Source organism: Schistocerca piceifrons, chromosome X, assembly GCF_021461385.2.
Source record: "Schistocerca piceifrons isolate TAMUIC-IGC-003096 chromosome X, iqSchPice1.1, whole genome shotgun sequence".
Lineage (NCBI taxonomy): Eukaryota > Metazoa > Arthropoda > Insecta > Orthoptera > Acrididae > Schistocerca > Schistocerca piceifrons.
This window is the reverse complement of record NC_060149.1, coordinates 169,663,980-169,687,053: the sequence shown is the minus strand read 5'-3', so window position 1 is coordinate 169,687,053 and position 23,074 is coordinate 169,663,980. Positions and strand designations below refer to the sequence as shown.

At 41.0% G+C, this 23,074-nt stretch overlaps 1 protein-coding gene across 1 annotated transcript in view; it reads left to right on the top strand.

The window, feature by feature from the left end:
• Positions 1-23,074, top strand: part of LOC124723043 (E3 ubiquitin-protein ligase HERC2) — an 819,840-nt gene that overhangs the window by 742,637 nt on the left and 54,129 nt on the right. The window contains exons 78-79 of the mRNA XM_047248222.1: positions 14,590-14,784; positions 15,034-15,168. Coding sequence (XP_047104178.1) covers positions 14,590-14,784; positions 15,034-15,168 — 330 coding nt within the window. The remainder of the gene's footprint in view (positions 1-14,589; positions 14,785-15,033; positions 15,169-23,074) is intronic.

The following is a 23,074-nucleotide window of genomic DNA, read 5'->3' as shown; positions in this document are numbered from 1 at the left end:
ACAGTACGGTAATTAGTAGTTTGTTTTTTGACGTGAAAGCTTAGCCTAATCCATTTTTCTAGTTGTGTTCTATGTGGGTTCTCGTGTTTTATCCACTGTGTCTCCAAGAGAGGTTCTATGACAAAGCTAATTGCTCGAGAAGAATAGACATGATACAGGAATGAATATCATTAGCTCACCAGACAAAATATTACTCACCCCCTTAAAAGAGCACACTGATCACTTTTGAGTGCTGTAAGTGGTTAGAACTGGTACTGGGTCATCACATGGCCCTCCACTGGTGTCGTTAGTCATGACTGTGAAGTGGTGTGTACATGATAATCAGTTGTATGCAATCTGCATATGGAGATGTGAAAGAACAGTGGGAAGGTGCTATGATATTTGGACATGCCTTTCACCATACCATGAATGTATTTGTGTAATTTACTGGTGTAGCAATGAGAACACTCCATTGTGTGTGGATAAATCAATCATTGCCCATGGAAGGCAATGGTCCGAGTTCTGGCATACAGTTTCAGTTCCCTGTAAGTTTCAAAAAGCTACACACTCCTTTATAGAGTAAAATATTCATTCTGTCTCACATATCTACAAGGAATTGAGTATCTCTCTCAACCATGAGAACTGAGAATGAGTTTCACGCCTTGTCAATTACAGTCGTTTTCAAACCAGACACGAACTGCTGTCATCAGTGAATTCAGGTCCATCTCAACCAGTTTCTGAGTGAACATTGTGAAGGAAAATATGAGCGACGGACATTTGTGAATGGTTAACATGCAGAAAGCAATTGCTTGCAGTGGCATATAAATCTGTGTCTCCAGTGGGCTAAACAACACAGAAACTGGACAGTAGCTGAAAGGATGCCTGTAGTGTGGTCTGACCAATCATGATTTTGCTTCTTTTCAAATGATGTGTCAGTTTGATGCAGCTTTTAATCCTCAATGTTTGTGCAAGGTGTAGTTCAGGCTGTGATGCTTTAAGTTTTTTTTTAACCATAACTTCAGGTTACCATGAATGTTAAATGGTTTAGTTATTTCAGTATTCTCAATGACCAAGTGTTCACCTTTGGTCTACATCTTCATGATAAATATGCTATAGACACACTGTCTTCCAAGATAATAACAACCACATTCATAGGTCTGTACACATACATTTTTGATTTAGCAAACATTCAGGCACCCAATCGCAACTCAACAAGCCCAATCTTCTAACTTTAATCACTTAGATATGTCTAGGACTGTTCATCACAGCAGGTGAAATATAGCAATTGACATCCCCAATGAGTAGCTTCAATTGGATATTACCCACAGAAGCTAGTGGATTATATTCCTCACTGAATCGAGGCTAGATGTGGTCTTACACAGTATTAACATGATGTTTGCTGGAGGTGACTAATATTTTTTGCTGTGTTTCTTTATAATAATATTTAATTCAGAAATGTGAAGTTATATATACAGAATAGTAAAAATGGCAGCAAGTCTTTGAACAAGATCCTGAACTTGGGCTTTCCATGACAGTTTACTATGTATCTGAACACCTAGAAATTGAACTGTTCAGTTTCACTAATCATATGCCCATTCTGTAAAATTAAAACATCTAATTTTGTTGAAGTATGTGTTAGAAAATGTAAAAACTGAGCCTTACTGTGATTTAACGTTAGTTTATTTTCGACAGGCCATGAACTTGAGTCATGAACTGCACTATTTGAAACAGTCCCAGTGTTGCACACAACATCCTTTACTACCAAGCTAAAGTGCACGTCATTTATGTTGGCGGCCGAGTTTAGGTTCGTTCTGCGCATCTGACATCAAAAAATACAGTCAGCCAATGAACAGAGAACAACGTTGCCAGATCTCGACTGCAGAGCAGAGCAGGGACCAGTGTCTTCAGTTTTAGAAACGTTCAGTCATAAATAAAGTAATAGAACAAAAGCAATGTCTTGATAGCAGACTTTGTTTTATAGAAAGTTTGGAAAAACCATTCTTTATACCAATTGCTTCATTTTCTATTAATTAATTAAACCAAACAAGCAATAAGACTCCTAATTCAGGCGATAGCAAGGAAAGGTGTTTGTATCAATTTCATGAACCGCTTTTTCACAATAAAGAACAGCGGTAATTGTTTATTTCCTATTGTACTTCGACGAAGTGCGAGTAATTCATAGGCATACCAACAGTGTTTGTCAGAATTTTGCGTAACCTGTTACAGTCCTTATGGAGAGACATAGCAGGACGAGCTGCACTAGCGTAACGGTTAGGGTGTTGGATTAGTAAGTGAAAGGTAAAGAGTTCAAACCTTGTGCGATGCTAAATATTTTCTTTATTTAAAAACAATATCGAAGTGTCTTACTTCACGAATTTTATTCGTTTGAATGCAATTTTTTGAAATTTCTAGTGCTTTGTCTCTTCATTAACTCTTTCGCTGCTGCAGTCACGTGCTCCCCGCATTCCGCGCCGTGCGCGATTTTGTCATCACTGCACTGCTCGCCTGTGCAGACACATGGTGTTCCCACTGCTTTCGCACACTTATCATTCGATTTCACAAAAACTATTTGGCCCAAAAATTAGATTTTTACACATCTTCTTGACTGATACCTTCCCCCCATAAATGACTTAATTTTGTTTCGATGTTCAACCCAGTTATTGTGCAGCATTAAATGTAGAAAACCATTGCACGAAATTTTGAAGAGTTTGCAGAGGTAAAAGTCCATAGCGTATACTTTCCGTATGGTCGATTTTAGTTGCCACAATGTTGAGAATGAAATGTGGACAAGGTACCTAAATTTCATATAAAATTTACCGTATAACAATATCTCATTTAATGTAAGTACCACATAGGTGTCGTATGTAATATTGAGAAATATTCCGTCTTTCTCAACTGTAATAAAAGTTTTATTTACACTGGGCGCGTTTGGCTTTATTTTAAAGCACTTTAATCAGTCAAAGGAAGTGGGGGGAAGGTATCAGTCAAAAAGATGTGTAAAAATCTAATTTTTGGGCCAAATAGTTTTTGTGGAATCGAATGATAAGTGTGTCAAAGCAGTCAGAAACACCTTGTGTCAGCACAGGCGAGCAGTGCAGTGACAAAATCGCGCACAGCGCGGAATGCGGGGAGCACGTCTCTGTAGCAGCGAAAGGGTTAATGCAGCCGTGGTGGCTTTACTTCATAGACTGCGCGCTCCCCCCTAAACGTAAGCTTGCGAACTATATTATACTATGGCGCTGCTTCTCTTCGCGCGTGCGTCGTGTGCAACTGGCAACACAGCAATCTCCCGCGTCTGGGCGGGCATGCGCGAGCCGCCTAGATAAAAGAATTCAACTATAGTGTCATCATCAAACAGTAATATTTTAAAATCACCTGTAATACTAGATGGTACATCATTTATATAAATAAGGAACAGGAGTGGCCCAGGACTGATCCCTTGGGTACCCTCTCATTTGACCTTGCCCCACTCAGATTCCACATCATAGCCGTTCTCAATGCTGTGGGTAATGATCTTTTGCTGTCGGTTGTTAAAGTAAGAGATGACCCAATTGTCAGCTACTCACCTTATTCCATAATGGTCCAACTTCCGTAGCAATATTTTATGATCTACACAATCAGACACCTTAGTTAAATCGAGAAAGATGCCTAGCATTCAAAACCTTTTGTCTAATCTCTCCAGTACCTCACAGAGAAAAGAGAATATAGCATTTTCAGTTGTACAGTGCTAAAGATGTGCAGCACAGTACTTTCATATTCTGCTAGGCATTCCATCATATCCACGAGAGTCCTTAGTCTTCAGTGATTTAATTATTGACTCAATATCTTGACATCACAGAGGAGTATTTCAGACATCAATCTCAGAAAGGCATTTTCCAAGAGAGTTACATGATTCCCTGTAGAAACTAAGCTTTTATTTAATTCACCACCAATGCTCAGAAAGTGATTGTTAAATACTGTATGTATATCTGATTTATCAGTAACAAAAATATTCTGACTACAAACTGACTTTATACCGTCAACCTTGGGCTGATGACCAGTCATTTCCTTCACGACTGACGATATGGTTTTAATTTTGTCATGTGAATTAGCTATTGTATTTACGTACCACATACTCTTTGCCATACAAATAACATTTTTAAGCTCCTTACCATACTGTTTGTAATGGGCTACTGTAGCTCAGTTGTGATTACTTCTAACATTTTGATATAATTCCCACTTTGTTCTACATGATACCCTTATCCCACTAGCCAGCCACCCAGGCTGCCTTTTACTGTACCTGTTTAGAACGTTCTAATGGAAAGCAACTTTCAAAGAGCATGAGAAATGTGTGAAGGAACGCATTATATTTGTCATCTATGTTATCGACACTATAAAGATCCTGCCACTCTTGTTCCTTGATGAGGTTTAAAAAACTCTCTATTGCCGTTGGATTAGTATTCCTACATAGTTTGTAATTGTATGTGATATTCATTTGAGTACAAAAGTCTTTTAGTGTTAAAATTTGTGCATCATGGTCTGAAAGACCATTCACCCTTTTACTAACAGAATGCCCATCTAGTAATGAAGAATGAATAAAAATACTGTCTATGGCAGTGCTACAGTTACCCTGCACCCTAGTTGGGAAAAACACAGTCTCATCAGTTCATATGAATTTAGGAGATCTACAAACACCCTATTTCTTGCACAATCACATGGAAAATTAATACTGAAGTCATCACATATACCTAATTTCTGGTACTTCTTCCTTGAAATACAGCCAGCTGATGTGTACCCTGGTAAAGGAAGTCTCTGAATTGTCAAATTATTTAAGTGGTGCTCTGATTTACCAATAATTTCAGAGTCAGCATGTATAAGCAGTTCACTTACTTTATCTCTAATACCTCTTATATTTTGATGAAATATGCTAATTCCTTCTCTACTTGGAAACATGATGTCCTCTGAAGGTGATTCCTTAGTTAGAGGGACTTCCTTTAAGCAGGCATACCTGTCAGCTGACTTCAATCTAAAAAAGGTGCAGCTCTAACACCAACTACTACTGGAATTTTTCCATGAGTGATTCCACCACCACCCACAACACTGTCGCCTATAAGCTTTGGTAGCCTCCCCTTTTCATACCTATTGAGATGCAGACCATGCTTAGTGAAACCTGATCTGTTGATAGACTCAACTGGCACCACTTCAGTGTGACCCATGCTCTCTGCCATCAGTGCCTCCTCCAGCCCCATGTTAGGTGTGCTAACAGCCGCATTAAGACGAGGCTGATAGTGACGCTGAAACAATTGCACAAAATGCACAATAGTGCCTCCAGTTGAGTAGCTATCTTTACCAGGTCACCACCTACATCATATTCCTAGTCTGAGAAGAACTACACTACAACTGAGAAAGAGTACCTTGCAGTTGTTTAGGACATCAACAAGTTCTGACTGTATTTATTTGGCAAACCATTTGCCGTTGTGATGGATCACCATTCTCTCTGCTGGCTGACTAGCCTGAAGGAACTGTCTGGCCGACTGGTGAGATGGGCTTTGAGGCCTCAGGATTACATTGTCACAATATGATGCAAAAATGGGTGCAAATATAAGGACGCTAACTGAAGAAATCATTTGGCAGAACACAACAGTGTGGACAGAATCTTGGTCATCACTGCATTAAACGACATTGCTACAGAACAGAGGGAAGATCAGCATTACTCAAAACCAAAGAATCATTGAAGAATGAGGAACCAACCAAAGGAGGATTCCAGTTAATAAGCAGAATATTGTACAAGATGAACTATTATCCAGTGGTGGGGAAACAGTTTCTCATCAGCCCAGCTTATCTGTGTCCAGTGATCCTGAAAAATGGCTACTAGCTGCAACATCTGGTCACTTGGGATTCTTTAAGACTCTAGACAGATTCAGACAGGGGAATTGCTAGCCAGGTTTCTACCAATCCATTAGTCATTATGTGAGCCACTATAAGGGATGCCAACAATGAAAGCACATGCCATCATTGTCTCCAAGGCATATTTTACCAATTCCAGCTGCAGCAGCAACATTCCACCAAACTGAAATTGACCTTGTGGGGAAGTTACCAAAATTGAGAGATGGGACTCAGTGGATAATAGTCAGTCTGGACTGACTTCCTCACCCACCATGCTGTCATAAAAGCTGTGCCAACTGCCAAAGCTCCAGAAATTGCTAATTTCCTTGTAATATGTCATTTTGAAGCACGAAGCACCCCATGTGATGATCTCTGAATACAGAAAAGTCTTCCAGTCAAGACTAATACCAGAAATAATTTACCGAGCGAGGTGGCGCAGTGGTTTGCACACTGGACTCGCATTCGGAAGGACGATGGTTCAATCCCGTCTCCGGCCATCCTGATTTAGGTTTTCCGTGATTTCCCTAAATCGCTACAGGCAAATGCCGGGATGGTTCCTTTGAAAGGGCACGGCCGATTTCCTTCCCCATCCTTCCCTCACCCGAGCTTGCGCTCCGTCTCTAATGACCTCGTTGTCGACAGGACGTTAAACACTAATCTCCTCCTCCTCCAGAAATAATTTCACGTTGCAAGATCACCTACAGGATGACAATTGTCTGCAATCCACAGATGAATGTCCTCTTCGAATGATTTAATAAGACGTCGGCAGATATGCTCTCCATGTGTACCGATGTCAAACAGAGAGATTGGGATACAATGCTGCCCATAGTGACCTGTACATGCAACACAGCAAAGCAAGACCAGGCTTCACACTGTTCCTTCTGCCGCAGTCACGAGGTTGAAATGACAATGGATACACTGTTTCTGTTTCAAGCTACACAGAATGACTATGTGAAACACATCTTCAGGGCAGAAAAAGCATGGCAGCTGGTTTACACAGGAATCCTGGACACCCAGGAGAAAGACGAAGAGCACTATAATGTCAAGCACTGGTCAGTGGGAGACTTAGTATGGATATTCCATCTGTGTGGAAAGTTGAACTAGTGGAAAAGTTACTAAAGTGCTACTTTGAGCTGTAATGTATCCTTTGTCACTTGTCAGATCTGGCGTATGAAGTTCAGGATTATTACCATCCATCAAGAAGACATAAGTGCAGAGACATCATCAATGTCCTTCGTATGATGCCCTACTGCAGTCCAGAGGTACAAGCCAGCTGATCACCCACTCAGTGATCATGAAGCTTTGATGGATGGGGCTACCTGTGATGCTCATCATGGTGAGGACGGTGTAACAACACAATCAGGAAATTAGGATCTGCTAGTGCAGATGTGAAGGGACTAAAGTGTGCTTGATGCTCGATACAGTGATCCTCCCTTGTGATTTTTAAATGTGGTTGACCAGAACCTTGAGGATGAGTTCCCATACAGTACAACATTTGGCAACTGTCACATCTCAGTACCTCACAAATTTGTATAGTGGGCAATTTGACCAGCCAACCAAATCGAGACCCGCAGTATGGTCTCTTTCAAACTCTGTCAGGTATTGATAATGCTGCCTTAAACAGATGACATGATGATAAAAAAAGCTGCAGGGAGTCTATTACTTGTTCTGAAATGGCACGTGCAGGTGTGAAGAAGTTACAGTGGGCTTGGTGCACAGTATGATGATCCTCCCATGTTCTTGTCAAACATGGTTGACCAGATGGTCACATACAAGTACACGGCAACTCTATGTCCTTCACAGTGATCACTCAACTTCTGATGCTGGTAATCTTAACCTCCCATACATCCCTATTAAAATTCTCTGTCTCTGCACAAGTTCTGAAAACTTTGAGAGGTGTAAGATATACAAAAGAAAAACTTTTTACTTATCTTCATTTTCTCTTGTTGTTGGCTGCAGTTCTCGTGTCTAGGGGTACATTCTTGAGGCTATAATTTTTATAACATTGAGGGGTTCCTATTGAACTGAATAATTGATGAAATTCTTTCTGTTGCTATAACTTTCCTTTATTTTATCCCATTCTTCTATATCACACTGACTTCACAATCCCCATTTTCATAAAACCATCAATTACATTATTAGTGACAAAATTGAAGAATACATGCGTTTCCATCAGAGGCGTGGCCACTACTACTAACATTCTGCAGTACTAACAATATTCCAAAGCATTTACAAAGCAAAAGAGTTTACAAACTTCCTTGACAAAAGAAGAATCATCACCAAGTTATAACATTATTTTGTAAATGAATCCAGAAGTAAATTTAATGATTATCATTATAGATTGTGTAATTAATAATAGTAATTTAAGTATGCCAGATATTTTGTAATTTCAGATATTTCTAAAGGAAGAATAATTTTACCCATACATACAGAGTGTAACAAATTAATTTCTTTTTATACGTTTTAGCCTTAAATATAATACATCGTGTACAAAATCATATGAAATTCATTTATTTAAACAACTGAGATTATGTTCACCTATATAAGTTACTTGGTATCAACTATTTCTATAAAACAAGGTTATGTTAGAAAAGGGTGTCCCATTACCTGCTGTTCATGTCCTTTATATATCCTACCAGGCCTGGTAACAAAATTGAACATGAACAACACTGATGCACTCTTGAAATGGTTTTACCTGCTGCAGAGAATTGCAGCTACAAACATTTACTAACCCACTGATGCTGTGTACTTGTACAAAGTTATATTGACATCTGACCATGTTTCCCGCATGCTTCACTTTTTTTTGCCAGGCAGTTTATATTTTGTAATAATATCAATTTAATTTCATCTTTCTTATACAGTCACCAGTGGTTTATCAATTTTTCATTGTGTGGGGTACCACGTATGATAGTATATTTTATATTTGGCATTCATATTTCATGTTTCTTCACATTTTCTGTAATGGGCAAACAATGCTTCTTTCCTGACAGTCTTTCTCTTTAACAGATGGTTCATATTTGCACTTGTCTTGGTTCATATTCACACTTCTCTTTTATTGCCCCATTTAACATAAAGCATTGGTGTTCAAATAGGATTTCTCGTCATATCAAAATCTGCTGTAATTTTAACCTGATTCACCCGGTCCTAGTGCTACACATTGTTGTTCCTGTGACTTGTTATAGATACCAACATGTGGTTCCCAGTGTGGTGGTGCAGAATCTTACTGAACTTTATACTAGGTTGAATGTTATGTAGCTGTCATGAAATATGTTCGGTCAAGAGTTCCAGGTAAACATTTGCAGTTATTGATGTCTTGTGGAAGAAAAAAGTAGCAATGGTGTAACTACACATGATCTCAGACCACACATTTATTTACCTTTGGACTGTCTTGCTAAAGTTCCTAGCCACATCGAGGTTTTTCCAGTCCACAGATTCTCACATTGTGTGTGTGCAGCTTCCCTGAAAGATTAAAGGTTTGCGGCATCACTTATGCAAACTTGGGTGAAGAACATATCATCCATAGACATTTGTTCTCACATGTTATGTCCAAACTTTTTTTCCAGTAACCATTACACACAGTACCTTCTCTTGAGAAGTAACCATTTCATACGTAATTCATTTCGCAGTATCTCATACCTCACAGAAATGTAATGTGATTAAAATTTTGATAGTCATTAAGTGCACAGTACAAATCTGAAGAAGATATTAGTTGCTTTTGTAATACATTTTTGAAACTGTTAAGAGAGTTTATGGACACCCTGTTGTTCATGAATGTACCTAGTAGCTTGCTACGTTTCCCCAAATTTTAGATTCGTATTTTAGGTGTATCACCTGTATACTCTCTAAAATTCAAGACATACCAGTATGACAATCACACAATACACACACTTTGTTCCCAAACTTTGTTTGAATACAATAAATTGCTTAAAAGATAAACATCCATTGAATAACATTAGGCTTTTGGCACTGCAGAAATTTCTGCACTCAACAAATGCACTGCAGATTAGATTAGATTAGATTTAATTTCATTCCAATTGATCCATAGTGAGGAGGTCCTCCAGGATGTGAAACACGTCAGAAAAACAATAATACATGGCAAATACTTACAACTGAAACAAATAAGCTTATGTACCTTCCACAGGTCCCAAGTGGAATGATCGTCATTTTTTTTAAATGAACCCTATATGAAAGAAACATTTTACAAACACTATTGCACTGAAATAAAAAAAAAAAAGGTTTCTACACACACACACACACACACACACACACACACACACACACAGAGAGAGAGAGAGAGAGAGAGAGAGAGAGAGAGAGAGAGAGAGAGAGAGAGACGCACACAAATCAGTTGGTTCTACTGAGAAATTCATTGATGGAGTAGAAGGAGTTGGCCACCAATAAATCCTTTAGGCTTCTCTTAAACAGAATTTCATTGGTTGTACAGCTTTTTATGGCTACTGGCAAGTTATTGAAAATGTGTGTTCCTGAATAATGCGCACCTTTTTGTACAAGAGTCAGTGACTTTAAATCCTTGTGAAGATTATTCTTATTTCTATTATTGATTCCATGAATTGAGCTGTTGGTTTGAAAAAATGATATATTTTTAATGACAAATTTCATTAAGGAATAAATACACTCCTGGAAATGGAAAAAAGAACACATTGACACCGGTGTGTCAGACCCACCATACTTGCTCCGGACACTGCGAGAGGGCTGTACAAGCAATGATCACACGCACGGCACAGCGGACACACCAGGAACCGCAGTGTTGGCCGTCGAATGGCGCTAGCTGCGCAGCATTTGTGCACCGCCGCCGTCAGTGTCAGCCAGTTTGCCGTGGCATACGGAGCTCCATCGCAGTCTTAAACACTGGTAGCATGCCGCGACAGCGTGGACGTGAACCGTATGTGCAGTTGACGGACTTTGAGCGAGGGCGTATAGTGGGCATGCGGCAGGCCGGGTGGACGTACCGCCGAATTGCTCAACACGTGGGGCGTGAGGTCTCCACAGTACATCGATGTTGTCGCCAGTGGTTGGCGGAAGGTGCACGTGCCCGTCGACCTGGGACCGGACCGCAGCGACGCACGGATGCACGCCAAGACCGTAGGATCCTACGCAGTGCCGTAGGGGACCGCACCGCCACTTCCCAGCAAATTAGGGACACTGTTGCTCCTGGGGTATCGGCGAGGACCATTCGCAACCGTCTCCATGAAGCTGGGCTACGGTCCCGCACACCGTTAGGCCGTCTTCCGCTCACGCCCCAACATCGTGCAGCCCGCCTCCAGTGGTGTCGCGACAGGCGTGAATGGAGGGACGAATGGAGACGTGTCGTCTTCAGCGATGAGAGTCGCTTCTGCCTTGGTGCCAATGGTGCCAATGATGGTCGTATGCGTGTTTGGCGCCGTGCAGGTGAGCGCCACAATCAGGACTGCATACGACCGAGGCACACAGGGCCAACACCCGGCATCATGGTGTGGGGAGCGATCTCGTACACTGGCCGTACACCACTGGTGATCGTCGAGGGGACACTGAATAGTGCACGGTACATCCAAACCGTCATCGAACCCATCGTTCTACCATTCCTAGACCGGCAAGGGAACTTGCTGTTCCAACAGGACAAGGCACGTCCACATGTATCCCTTGCCACCCAACGTGCTCTAGAAGGTGTAAGTCAACTACCCTGGCCAGCAAGATCTCCGGATCTGTCCCCCATTGAGCATGTTTGGGACTGGATGAAGCGTCGTCTCACGCGGTCTGCACGTCCAGCACGAACGCTGGTCCAACTGAGGCGCCAGGTGGAAATGGCATGGCAAGCCGTTCCACAGGACTACATCCAGCATCTCTACGATCGTCTCCATGGGAGAATAGCAGCCTGCATTGCTGCGAAAGGTGGATATACACTGTACTAGTGCCGACATTGTGCATGCTCTGTTCCCTGTGTCTACGTGCCTGTGGTTCTGTCAGTGTGATCATGTGATGTATCTGACCCCAGGAATGTGTCAGTAAAGTTTACCCTTCCTGGGACAATGAATTCACGGTGTTCTTATTTCAATTTCCAGGAGTGTATATTGAGAAGCAGTAGTTAGTATCCCTAGTTCCCTTAACAGGCTTCTGCAAGATGTTCTTGAGTTCAAACCACATATAACTCTTACTGCACGTTTTTGTTCCTGGAGAACTTTAGCTTGGCTTGATGAATTACCCCAAAAAATAATCCCATATGATATTGTGGAATGAAAGTAAGCGTAGTATGCCAGCTTCTTCATTTTTATATCCCCTATGTCTGACACAATTCGCATTGCAAATAGAGATTTGTTAAGATGCTTCAGCGGTTATGAGGTGTGCTCCTCCCAGTTGAATTTATTATTAGGCTGTAATCCCAAGAATTTAACACTGTCCACTTCTTCCATCTGGTTGACATTGTATGTGAGGCATATATTCGTTGGACACCCCTTACAAGTTCTGAACTGCATGTAGTGTGTTTTTTCAAAGTTTAGTGACAAAGAATTAGCTAGGAACCAGTGATTAATGTCCACAAATAATTTATTAGCCGATCTCTCTAAGACTACACTTGATTAGCTATTTACTGCAATGTTTGTATCATCAGCAAACAAAACGAACTTGGCATCTGATAATGTTACTGATGAAAGGTGAGTGATATACACAAGAAAAGGTAAGGGTCCTAAAATGGCACCTTGTCGGACCCCACATGTAATTAGTTCCCAGTTGGATGATGCCTGATAGCTTGATACATGTCTCTTTCCTAATAACACCCTTTGTTTCCTGCCAGAGATATAAGATTTGAACCATTTTGCAGCATCTCCTGTTACACCATAATATTCCAATTTACTTAAAAGGCTATTGTGACTTACACAGTCAAATGCATTTGACAGATTACAAAATATGCCAGTTGCTTGCAATTTTTTGTCTAATGAATTAAGCACATTTTCACTGTATGTGTAATTAGCCTTCTCAATATCAGAACCCTTTAGAAATCCGAACTGCGACTTTGACAGTATGTTGTTTGAGATAAGGTGGTTATAAAGCCGATTGTACATTACTTTTTCTAAAATTTTGGAAAATGCTGGCAAAATTGAAATTGGATGGAAATTTGATGCTATTTCTTTATCTCCCTTCTTAGACAGTGGCTTAACTTCAGCACCACTGATAAACGACTGGTTACACAGATAGCAGAATGTGTTTTAACTTTGTCAAGAGTACTTCTAATTTTGAATAAATTTTCTCCACTGGTACTCACACAGTAATCATATAAGTAAAACATTCTCAGAATTGACACAAAAGAATTTTGAGGTGTAATGTTGTTGAAAACTGATTTGTTTGGTAGTAGATATCTGAACTAAAAATTGCTGATTTTCAGATTTTCCAACTGACCCATGTGAGGACAAATAGCAATAAAAGCAGTAAAGTTCCTCAGATCATATACCTTTTCACTTTGAAAGCCGTGAAGGCACTTATTCTGGCATATTAGCCATGGTAAATAGATAAAATATATTGTTTTAACTTACAGTAATTTTAATCAGGCCTTCTGTGGGAAATGTCATTAAATATTTCCAAATCCATGGATCATTCCATAAATGACACTTGTGTCAGATCTAAATCATTAACTTCATACTTGAAAATGGGTGAAAATAACCTTCTGGCTATAAAATTTGTCATTAGGATGTGCTCTTTTTGCAAGTGTTTCATCACGGCTTCTAGAATTCCCATGATTCTGAAGTATGAACTGAGTATGTGAAACATGATGATGTGCTTGCCTAAAATTATTGCTGTACACTCCTATAGATGAGTAATAACTGTTACTGGTATCAAAGAATTCTTCTTCTATGTTGCTAATAGTATCTCCAAAATTTCTTCTTGCGTGCAACCTTGTTGTAGTGTCATTTTATCTGCAAAAATTAAATGTAGTCAACCTGCTTAGATCAGAAAAGCAATTTGAATAATGCTCTGCTGGCAATCTTGATAAATAATTAGACACCCAACAAAGGTAAAAACAGCGACAATAGTTCACAACAGTAAACACGGCTGGACCCTCCAGTGAAGTAGCTCAAACTGCAGACGGCTGGTGGTGGTGTAAATGCATGCAGATACCTGAGTGACTGCATTTCTACATGTTTCATTAACAATCAGGGATCAGTAAGGCTGCACAAGTAAATACCATCATAGTACTGGAGGAAATGGACAGTGGTGCACTCAAAGGTATCCACAGTACCAGGGAATGCTGCACATGATGGGTTAACACATCCACAGTAGTCATAGGATTAAACAACTACTCCTGTTGCATGGCAGTTAATGCTGTGACATAATTTTGACTAGTGCGTAGTCATCATCAGGTTACGTGAAAAGTTGTATGTTTGAGAGTGTCTTCAGAATTAATGTTTTCCGTAGAGTAGTTGTTTCTGAGGTATAAAATGATGTACAGATGTGCTAGTAGATGATATTGAATGTACTGCAGATTCATCACCAACCAACTAGTACAGTGGTGCATCATTATCAGGAACAACTATGCTACACGGACACTAATTCTGATAGTGATTAGCCACTTGTTGATATGGTCAGAGCAATAAATCATCATTCAATTGGTGTTTCTTTGTAAGTGCTATATGCTTCTATAGTTTTGATATTTAATTGTGTCATATAGTAATCATGGGCCAAATAATTTAAGGAAATTGCTAACATTTGATCATTCTGAGTATACCAAAATTTTGAAGTATCTTAAATGCTTTCCAGGGGAAAGTGTAGATGATTGTGGAGGAGGCTACAGTGAAAGCATTACTGAGATGTGTGAAGAACTTCAAAATGGGTGTCTTCCATTATTGATTGTTACACCCAATGGCCGAGATGATACAGGAACAAATCGTGACTGTTTTCTCTTGAACCCTACCTTGAAATCACCACTGCACATGAATATGTTCAGATTCCTGGGTATGTTGCTAACAAAATAAAGTAAATATGTCTGATATTTGAACGGAGAGTGATATGAAAATATTTTAATTTTTTGGTTCACCAATTTTTACACACATGATGTGATTTAAATCAAACAAAAAACTCAGGAATAATGCTAGTTAACTATAAGTTAAAATGTTTGTGGAATGTTAATTGTAACTACATAGAACATCGTTTTAAGCAGTAATGAGAAATTGATGCTAATTATTATACACAAACTTTTTACAGGTATTCTAATGGGAATTGCTATCAGGACAGGTAGCCCCTTAAGCCTGAACCTTGCAGAAGCTGTATGGAAGCAGTTAGCTGGAATGACCTTAACACCAGCTGACCTTACAGAGGTGGATAGAGATTATGTCCCAGGTAAATGAAGAGTATATGAAGTTATTTCCACAAACTGTTACATGTTTATATGTTCAGTTTTGAGATGCCAGAGTCCTTGAAATACTCAATTATATTTTATGAAAATCTTGCTATGTTTATTAATAGTACCTTCAGTAATTATATTGCTGGAAATGATCAGTTGCTTTTAAATATGTCTAAAGATCCAAGAGCACTTATGACCACCATACAACATACAAGACCTTGCAGTTCTTCACCTAATAGAGAGATGAGCTATCAGATGCCATTGTAGAAAGAAACATTAGGTGTGCAGAATGAAATTTTCACTCTGCAGCAGTGTGTGGACTGATATGAAACTTTGTGGCATATTAAAACTTTGTGCAGGACTGAGACTCCAAGTCAGGACCTTTGTCTTTCGTGAGCAAGTGCTCTATTGGCTGAGCTACCCAAGCACAACTCTCAACCTGTCCTCACAATTTTACTTCTGCCAGTTCCTCATTTCCTGTTTACCAAACTTCACAGAAGTTCTTTGAAACTTGCAGGACTAGCACTCCTGGAAGAATAGATATAGCATCTTTACTTAATTCATTTTTTAGTTGATTATTCAAGTATTAGTGTCATTTACATATAGCAAATTATACTCTGCATTCATGGTTTTTAATGAGGATCGTAAGTTGGGCTTTACAAAAGGTTGGCTCAAATATTATCTACCTTTTGGAGATTGGCATTATACGGAGGGCAATCTAGGAAGTAACTACCGATTGTGCAGTCCTAATGTGCAGATTGGTATCAGGATTATATCCAAGTTTAAATGGACACCTTCCACTCATTACAGATGATGTGAAGAATACAATTGTGCAAGACAGATAGGAACCCTAGGCAAGTTACACATTTCTTTGCCAAATATTTCTCTTTCTTTGCTTGACAAAATTCTGTCTGAACTTCTTGGCTATAGAAAAATTTGGGCTTGATGGTTACCCAGGCAACTAAGCGATCAAGACAAAACACAGTGAATGGTTAGAGCATTGAAATTTTTTGATGTGATGTTGCCCAAATGAAAATGCCTTTCTCTACCAGATTATTACCGGTTTTCTAATATGTGGGTTTCATTTCACTCCAGAGACCAAGTGCCAATTACTCATGGTCAGAGTTGAATCCATGATTTTGGTCTGGGGCAGTGGGAGTGACCTCACGTAAGTTTTGTATCACCATTCCATCTCCAGATTCTCTAGAGTAAACAAAGTTGTTTTCTGAATCTATTATAACAACAACTACAATCACAGGAAAATTATCAAAACTGCTAAGCCTGAAAGCTATGATGCAAGAATCTCTCTCTCTCTCTCTCTCTCTCTCTCTCTCTCTCTCTCTCTCTCTCTTTTAAGAATAAACAGATGTAGTTCTGGGGGAGGGGTGTGCAGCCCCATAGACCATGGCACCATTCTTCACTACAGTAACTATGGAATTCCAACAAATTCTAACTACTGAAAACTCATGATGTTGGTGTTCTGGTATCTTAAGGGTCTTCTCATGGTCAGTTTCATGCTAAAAGACACTACGATCAATTCAGATCGATATTATGACAGCCGAATAAAGCTATACCAAGAAATCCAAACTCATAGGAATGGTGTGCTTCCTTACAGTTGTACTTCTTCACAATAACTGTCATGAGGACAGGTATGCTGCTGCAACCAGAGACTTGTCAGATGAATTTTGATGATAAATGTTTGATCAAACACCCTACAGTTCTCACCTTGTTCTTAGTGATTTTCACCTTTTCATTGAACTCAAATAGTTTCTGGGTAGGAAACATTTTATAATTTATGCTGAAATTAAGACTAAAACTGGCTTGATGGTTTGTATGTGCACTATCATGCCTTACAGAGAGGTCTCTGCATCTCCATGCCATCCTTTATGTCTTTGGAGAATGTCAGGCATTACATTTTGAAAATCTTCCTTTATGTTTTTGCACAATTCTTCTTTAGTCTTTTACTAATATTGGGTCGCTATCCAGAGGTACATATGTAAGACTTCAGTGACTATTGAGAGATTTGCTGCATTGGCTGGGCTGCAATATATTGTCGCAGAAGAAGCTGAATAGCACCGTGGTGTAGTGGTTATGACACTGAACTGTTGCATGGAGGGTCGTGAGTTCAAAACTCACCTGGACAGTACAATTTGAATTTCTATATTTGGTTCGAGTACATTCTAGATGTATCCTCAAATATCATGAATCATCGTACTGGAATGTTCTGTAGCTGTATAAATACTGTATGTGTTCTGGCCGGAAGCAGTTTGCTCCCCACTCTTGTATGTGCAAATTCTGAATAAACCTTTGTTAAGTGAAGTTAGTGTTCGTCATTCATATAACAACACCTTCTTATACGTGACATTATTTTGGTGGAGACGCTGGGTATTGGAGCTTGTGATAGTGCACATTATCGACGACACAGTGGCTCACATCTGGCCATGACAGAGCCACCGTTTATGTGGCGAGAAACCTGAGTTAGAGCCATATTCAACAGATCACAATCTATCGGATCCAGAAGAAGAGGACGTTACAATGACAGAAACTGTGTGCTACCACATGAGACATCCTTCCGGGTTCTCTGGTGACGATGTTGCTGAGGACATGTATCAAGCCCTACTCCTGAAGGAGGTTTCGACAGCAGACGAATTCATAAAATGGTGCCAGTCTATTGGGACAATGCGTCAAAAAAGAATTACACACAAGAAGTTTGAATGGCTTCCAAATGTTGTATTGATGTCTGTGATGGAGGAAGCAACTGATTTCACAATGTTCTTCATCAGATAGTGAGAGAGGAAGTTTAGAAGGTACTTGGATTCCATGGCAAGCAAAAAACTTAGATGCTTCAAGAGGTCACAAGGGAGGAAGTAGAACAGACATTGAACCCAATCTCTCGCCCTTCATTTCCCTTTAAAATGGTGAAAAAGTCAAGACAAGGTGGAGTTATCACCACAAGCTAACCACTGGAGAGGACGCTCCCCAACACGCCGATCAAGATCCTCATCACTATATAGAAGATCCAGCCAATCACCTAGCTGCCGCAACCTGGAAAACTAAAGGGTGCGACCTTCCTTGGAGGTGAGGCCGCCGAAGAGAAAAATCCTCTGCCGTCGATCACTACAAAAATGATAGGAAACTACATCGATATCCTCATGGATGGCCAACCAGCCCAAGCTCTTGTGGGCTCTGGAGCATCCTATTCAGTCATTTCGGAGAAGCACCATCGCCAGTTACAGAAAATCGTATTCGTCGAAAACAAAACATCTCTGCTGAAGGTAGCTAATGGGAAATATGTAAAACCTACAGGAACATGTACCATTCATGTGGTTATAAGTGGCCATACACAGCCCTTACAATTCATCATCTTACAAGAGTGTAGTCATGACGTCATTCTCAGATGGGACTTTTTGAAAGCTTCTCAGGCAATTATAGATTGTGGTCACTCGAAGATCAGATCTTTCCAAGACGCTTGTGCGTAGCAAATGCTGAACCGTTAATTGAAGAACAGCTGAGCATCATAGGAACCTCCCATGCTGAGTCTGTAGATGAAATTAGCGCTACCATTACGAGAAAAGATCTTCTAGCTTGACTATCACCAGATCTCACTTCGGAACAACAGAAGAAGCTACTTGCCATTCTTCAATAGTTCTCTGAATGCTTCAATCCCCAGGTGAAGAGCAAATTAGACAAATCGATGGTGAAGCACCGGATTAGCTCTGGAGACCCTCAACCAATAAGCCAGAGAGCATACTGTGTGTCAGCAACAGAATGTCAAATAATTCGTGGGGAGGTAGAGAAAATGATGAAGAATTACATCATTCAGCCTTCGCAGAGCCCATGGTCATCACCAGTGGTCCTCGTCAGGAAGAAGGATGGCAGTTGGCTCTTTTGTGTTGATTACAGGAAGCTTAATAAGATAACTAAAAAGGACGTTTACCCTCTTCCATGAACTGATGATACACTAGATTGTCTGAAGGGGGCTAAGTTTTTCTCAACCATGGACATGTCACTTGGGATACTAGCAAATCGAAGTAGACGATGCTGATCGTGATAAAACTGCATTCATCACCCCTGAGGGCTTGCATTAGTTTAAGATAATGCCGTTTGGTTTGTGTAATGCACTAGCAACTTTTGAACGGATGATGGATAACCTTCTAAGGCACCTGAAGAGGATGATGTGTCTTTGTTATTTAGATGACATTATAGTGTTCTCAGAGACATTTGATGAACATATAGAAAGACTGAGGGCCGTTCTTAAGTGTCTCCAATAAGGCAAACTGAAACTTCATCCAAGAAAGTGTCTCTTTGGAGCAAAAGAAATCAAAATACTTGTAAACCTTTTGTCAAATGAAGGTGTGTGGCCACACCCAGAAATGGTGAGATCTATAACGAAATTTACTAATTCCTAGAAGTATTAGGGATGTGAGAAGATTCCTCAGATTATGTTCTTATTACCGTCATTTTATCAAAGACTTTTGTATCAAAGCCAGGCCACTCCAAGAGTTGTTAAAAACCGATGCTGAATTCATCTGGGGTGGTGCTCAACAAGATTCTTTCGATGTGCTGTGAAAAGCTCTGACGACTGACTCTGTACTTGGTCTGTATGATGAGAGAGCACCTAAAGAACTACACACAGATGCCAGCGGGTGTGGGATCAGTGCTGTTCTGGTGCAAATTTTGGATGGAAAAGAGAAGGTTATAGCCTATGCTTGTAGGACACTTACAAAAGCCGAGAGAAACTACTTAACTACAGAAAGAGAATGTCTTGTTGTGATCTGGGCCATGTGCAGATTTCGACAGTATCTCTATGCAAGACCATTCACAGTTGTTACAGACCATCATTCACTTTGTTGGTTGACATGTCTTAAGGATCCAACAGGACAACTCGTCACACGGGCACTACGTCTTCAAGAGTATGACATTACCATAGTGTACTAAAGTGGAAGAAAACACCAAGATGCCGACTGTCTCTCAAGAAACCCTGTGCAAGACCATCAAGACTTTGATGAAGATAGTGCCTGTCTCGCTGCACTCCAGGATATCTCTGCTGAGCAGAAGAAGGATGCCAAGATATCTCAAATTATACTTGCCTTAAATCGGTCAGAGGATGTGAAAGGACAATTTAAGGTAGTTAATGGATTACTTATCAAGAAAAACTTTGGTCCGTTTGGAAAGAGGTGGCTACCAATGATTCCTAAACACATGCACTTAGATGTTCCATGACACACCTGAGGCCGGACATTTAGGATTTATTAAGACATATGACAGAATCCACAAGAGATTTTTCTGGCCAGGTTTATTTAGGAGTGTCTGTCACTGTGTGTCGCACTGTCGAGAGTGCCAGAGGAGAGAGGCAGTTCCTCAGAAACCACCTCGCCTACTCATACCAATTCCACCAGCCGAAACGCCTTTCTGGTGTGTTGGGATTGACCTCCTCAGACCTTTCCCAATGTCTGCTAGTGACAATAGATGGATTATTGTTTGCACTGATTATCTGATGCGCTATACCACTACAAAAGCTGTGAAAACAGCCAAAGCATCCGAGGTAGCCAAATTCATCGTGGAAGATATTGTATTAAAACACGGTGCCCCAAGATCATTAATTACGGATTGAGGGAAAGTTTTTCAATCAAATCTTGTGACAGAGATAAACCATCAGTGCAACATTACTCATTAAATGACGACTGCCTACCATCCGCAAACTAACGGGCTTACTGAATGCCTTAATAAGACCTTGGCCGACATGCTATCAATGTTTGTCACTGTTGTGCAGAGCAAATGGGATGAGGTGCTACCTTTCGTGACGATTGCCTACAACACCGCCAAACAAGACGCCAAAGGATTTATGGCATATTTCCTGGTGCGTGGGCGTGGGGTGACTACGATGATGGCTACTGTGTTTCTGTTACATCCTGATGACATGGACAATTACTACATCAGCCAGGTGTTAACCAGAGTGGAGGAAGCTTGGCAGTTAGCTCAACTCTGCATGCTGCAGACTCAAGAAAACGATCGCCGAAGGTATGACGTGAGCCTTCGCCCTGTTGTCTACCAGCCTGGTGACCTCGTCTGGATCTTCACTCCTGTTCATAAGGTTGGTCTCTCTGAGAAGCTCCTCAGGCACTACTTTGGACCTTATAAGGTTGTAAGACAGTTGTCTGTTGTTACTTATGAAGTTGAAGATTTCGGCCCTGACACAAGACGATGAAAGATCAGAGATATGGTCCACATCCTTCGAATGAAGCCCTATAAGGATCCTGCAACCCACAGTAAATCTGAAGCTCCAGCAACAGGCAACAAGCGGAAAGGTGACGAAGAGTGTAGCGGCAAAAGAAGTTCTAAGAAGTCACCGCCAAGGCGAGAATCAGTCATCAGGAGTCGGAGTATGCAGGACCGATGACTCGTTCCCGGACTAGGAGGACGTAACACCAAGATGCTGTTCTCTTAAGGAGGGAGCAATGTCACAGAAGAAGCTGAGTAGCACCGTGGTGTAGTGACTATAGCACTAAACTGTTGCATGGAGGGTTGTGAGTTCAAAACTCACCTTGACTGAACAATTTGAATTTCTATATTCAATTTGAATACATTCTAGAAGTATCCTCAAATGCCATGAATCATTGTACTGGAATATTCTGTAGCTGGATATATACTGTATGTGATCTGACCAGAGGCAGTTTGCCCTGCACTCTTGTACATGCAAGTACTGAATAAACCTTCGTTAAGTGAAGTTAGTGTTTGATATTCATCTAATAACAACCTCTTCTACGTGAGAATATCAGTAAACACTTGTCAGAGGGTGGCACTACCTCATGTGGTTGCCACGGCAGCTTTGCATCGCTCAGGCATGAGCCGTTGCTGTCACGTGGAGCCCCAGTATCTCTGACATGTTATCTCAACCAATACTTGAGCTAGGCTCTCAGCCAACACCCAAGCTAGGCTCAGAATTCGAGTCACCCTCTAATACTAAATCCCTCCCCTCTCTCCACCATTTAATTGGTACATAGAGCTGGAAGTGACATGGCTGTTGCCTGCTTCAAGAAGGAAGGGGAGAGAGGAAAGTAGGAATGCTCACCAAAGGTGCCCATGGAGGGTCCCTATCGTGATCAACTTGGGAGGGAGGCAGTGCCATATGTGAGAGTCCTGGGTGATTGATGGAGGGAGGCAATGCCATATGTGAGAGTCCTGGATGATTGATGGAATCTGAGGCACAGCTTGGACCGGCCTGCAGGGGAGTGGGCACCGGAACTGGTGGAGATGATACTAATGGGTCAGCCTCCATGGACACCACAGGCCAATAATGTTCAATGTCCACTGATAGGGAGAGAAGGGGGCCACCAATAGCAGGAGTGAGAGGCGGAAGTGGCATAGGAGGAGGAAAGGTTTCAGTCTGATCAGCTTCCAATGCTGGTCAATTTTGATTTCTTGCTGATGCCTGACACAAAGGCAGAGGCTGTAGTAGTAAGTGGCAGGCCAGTCCCTGGTGTGGTCGCAGGTAGCACTCCATCCTGGTGGTAGTGGTGGTGCTGGTCGTGGTTGTGGGAAATGGGGGGGGGGGGGGGGTATATGTTATGGTGTGGTCGGAGCTGATTCTATTGCTGACCAGCTGCTACTACTTGACCTCAGTCTCAAACACATGCCACTTCCTGCTGCTGATGACAGTGCCTTGGGTTCGCCTGAGGTTCTGGCTGAAAGTATGAACCCAGGCGGGAGCTTCAATGCATTGATATAACCGTGTGCAGGGCAGTGGACCCGTGGAATCGGGTGCAGCAAGTAAAATGGGGTGTGGAGGTTTGTGCCCATGTAAACTTTTGGCTGGGCTACATCCATTTGCGGGGGTGGATCGGTAGGAGGCAAGGAAGCTAGTGAGAGCTTCCCTGGAGTCAGCTGTCATCAGTAGTTGTC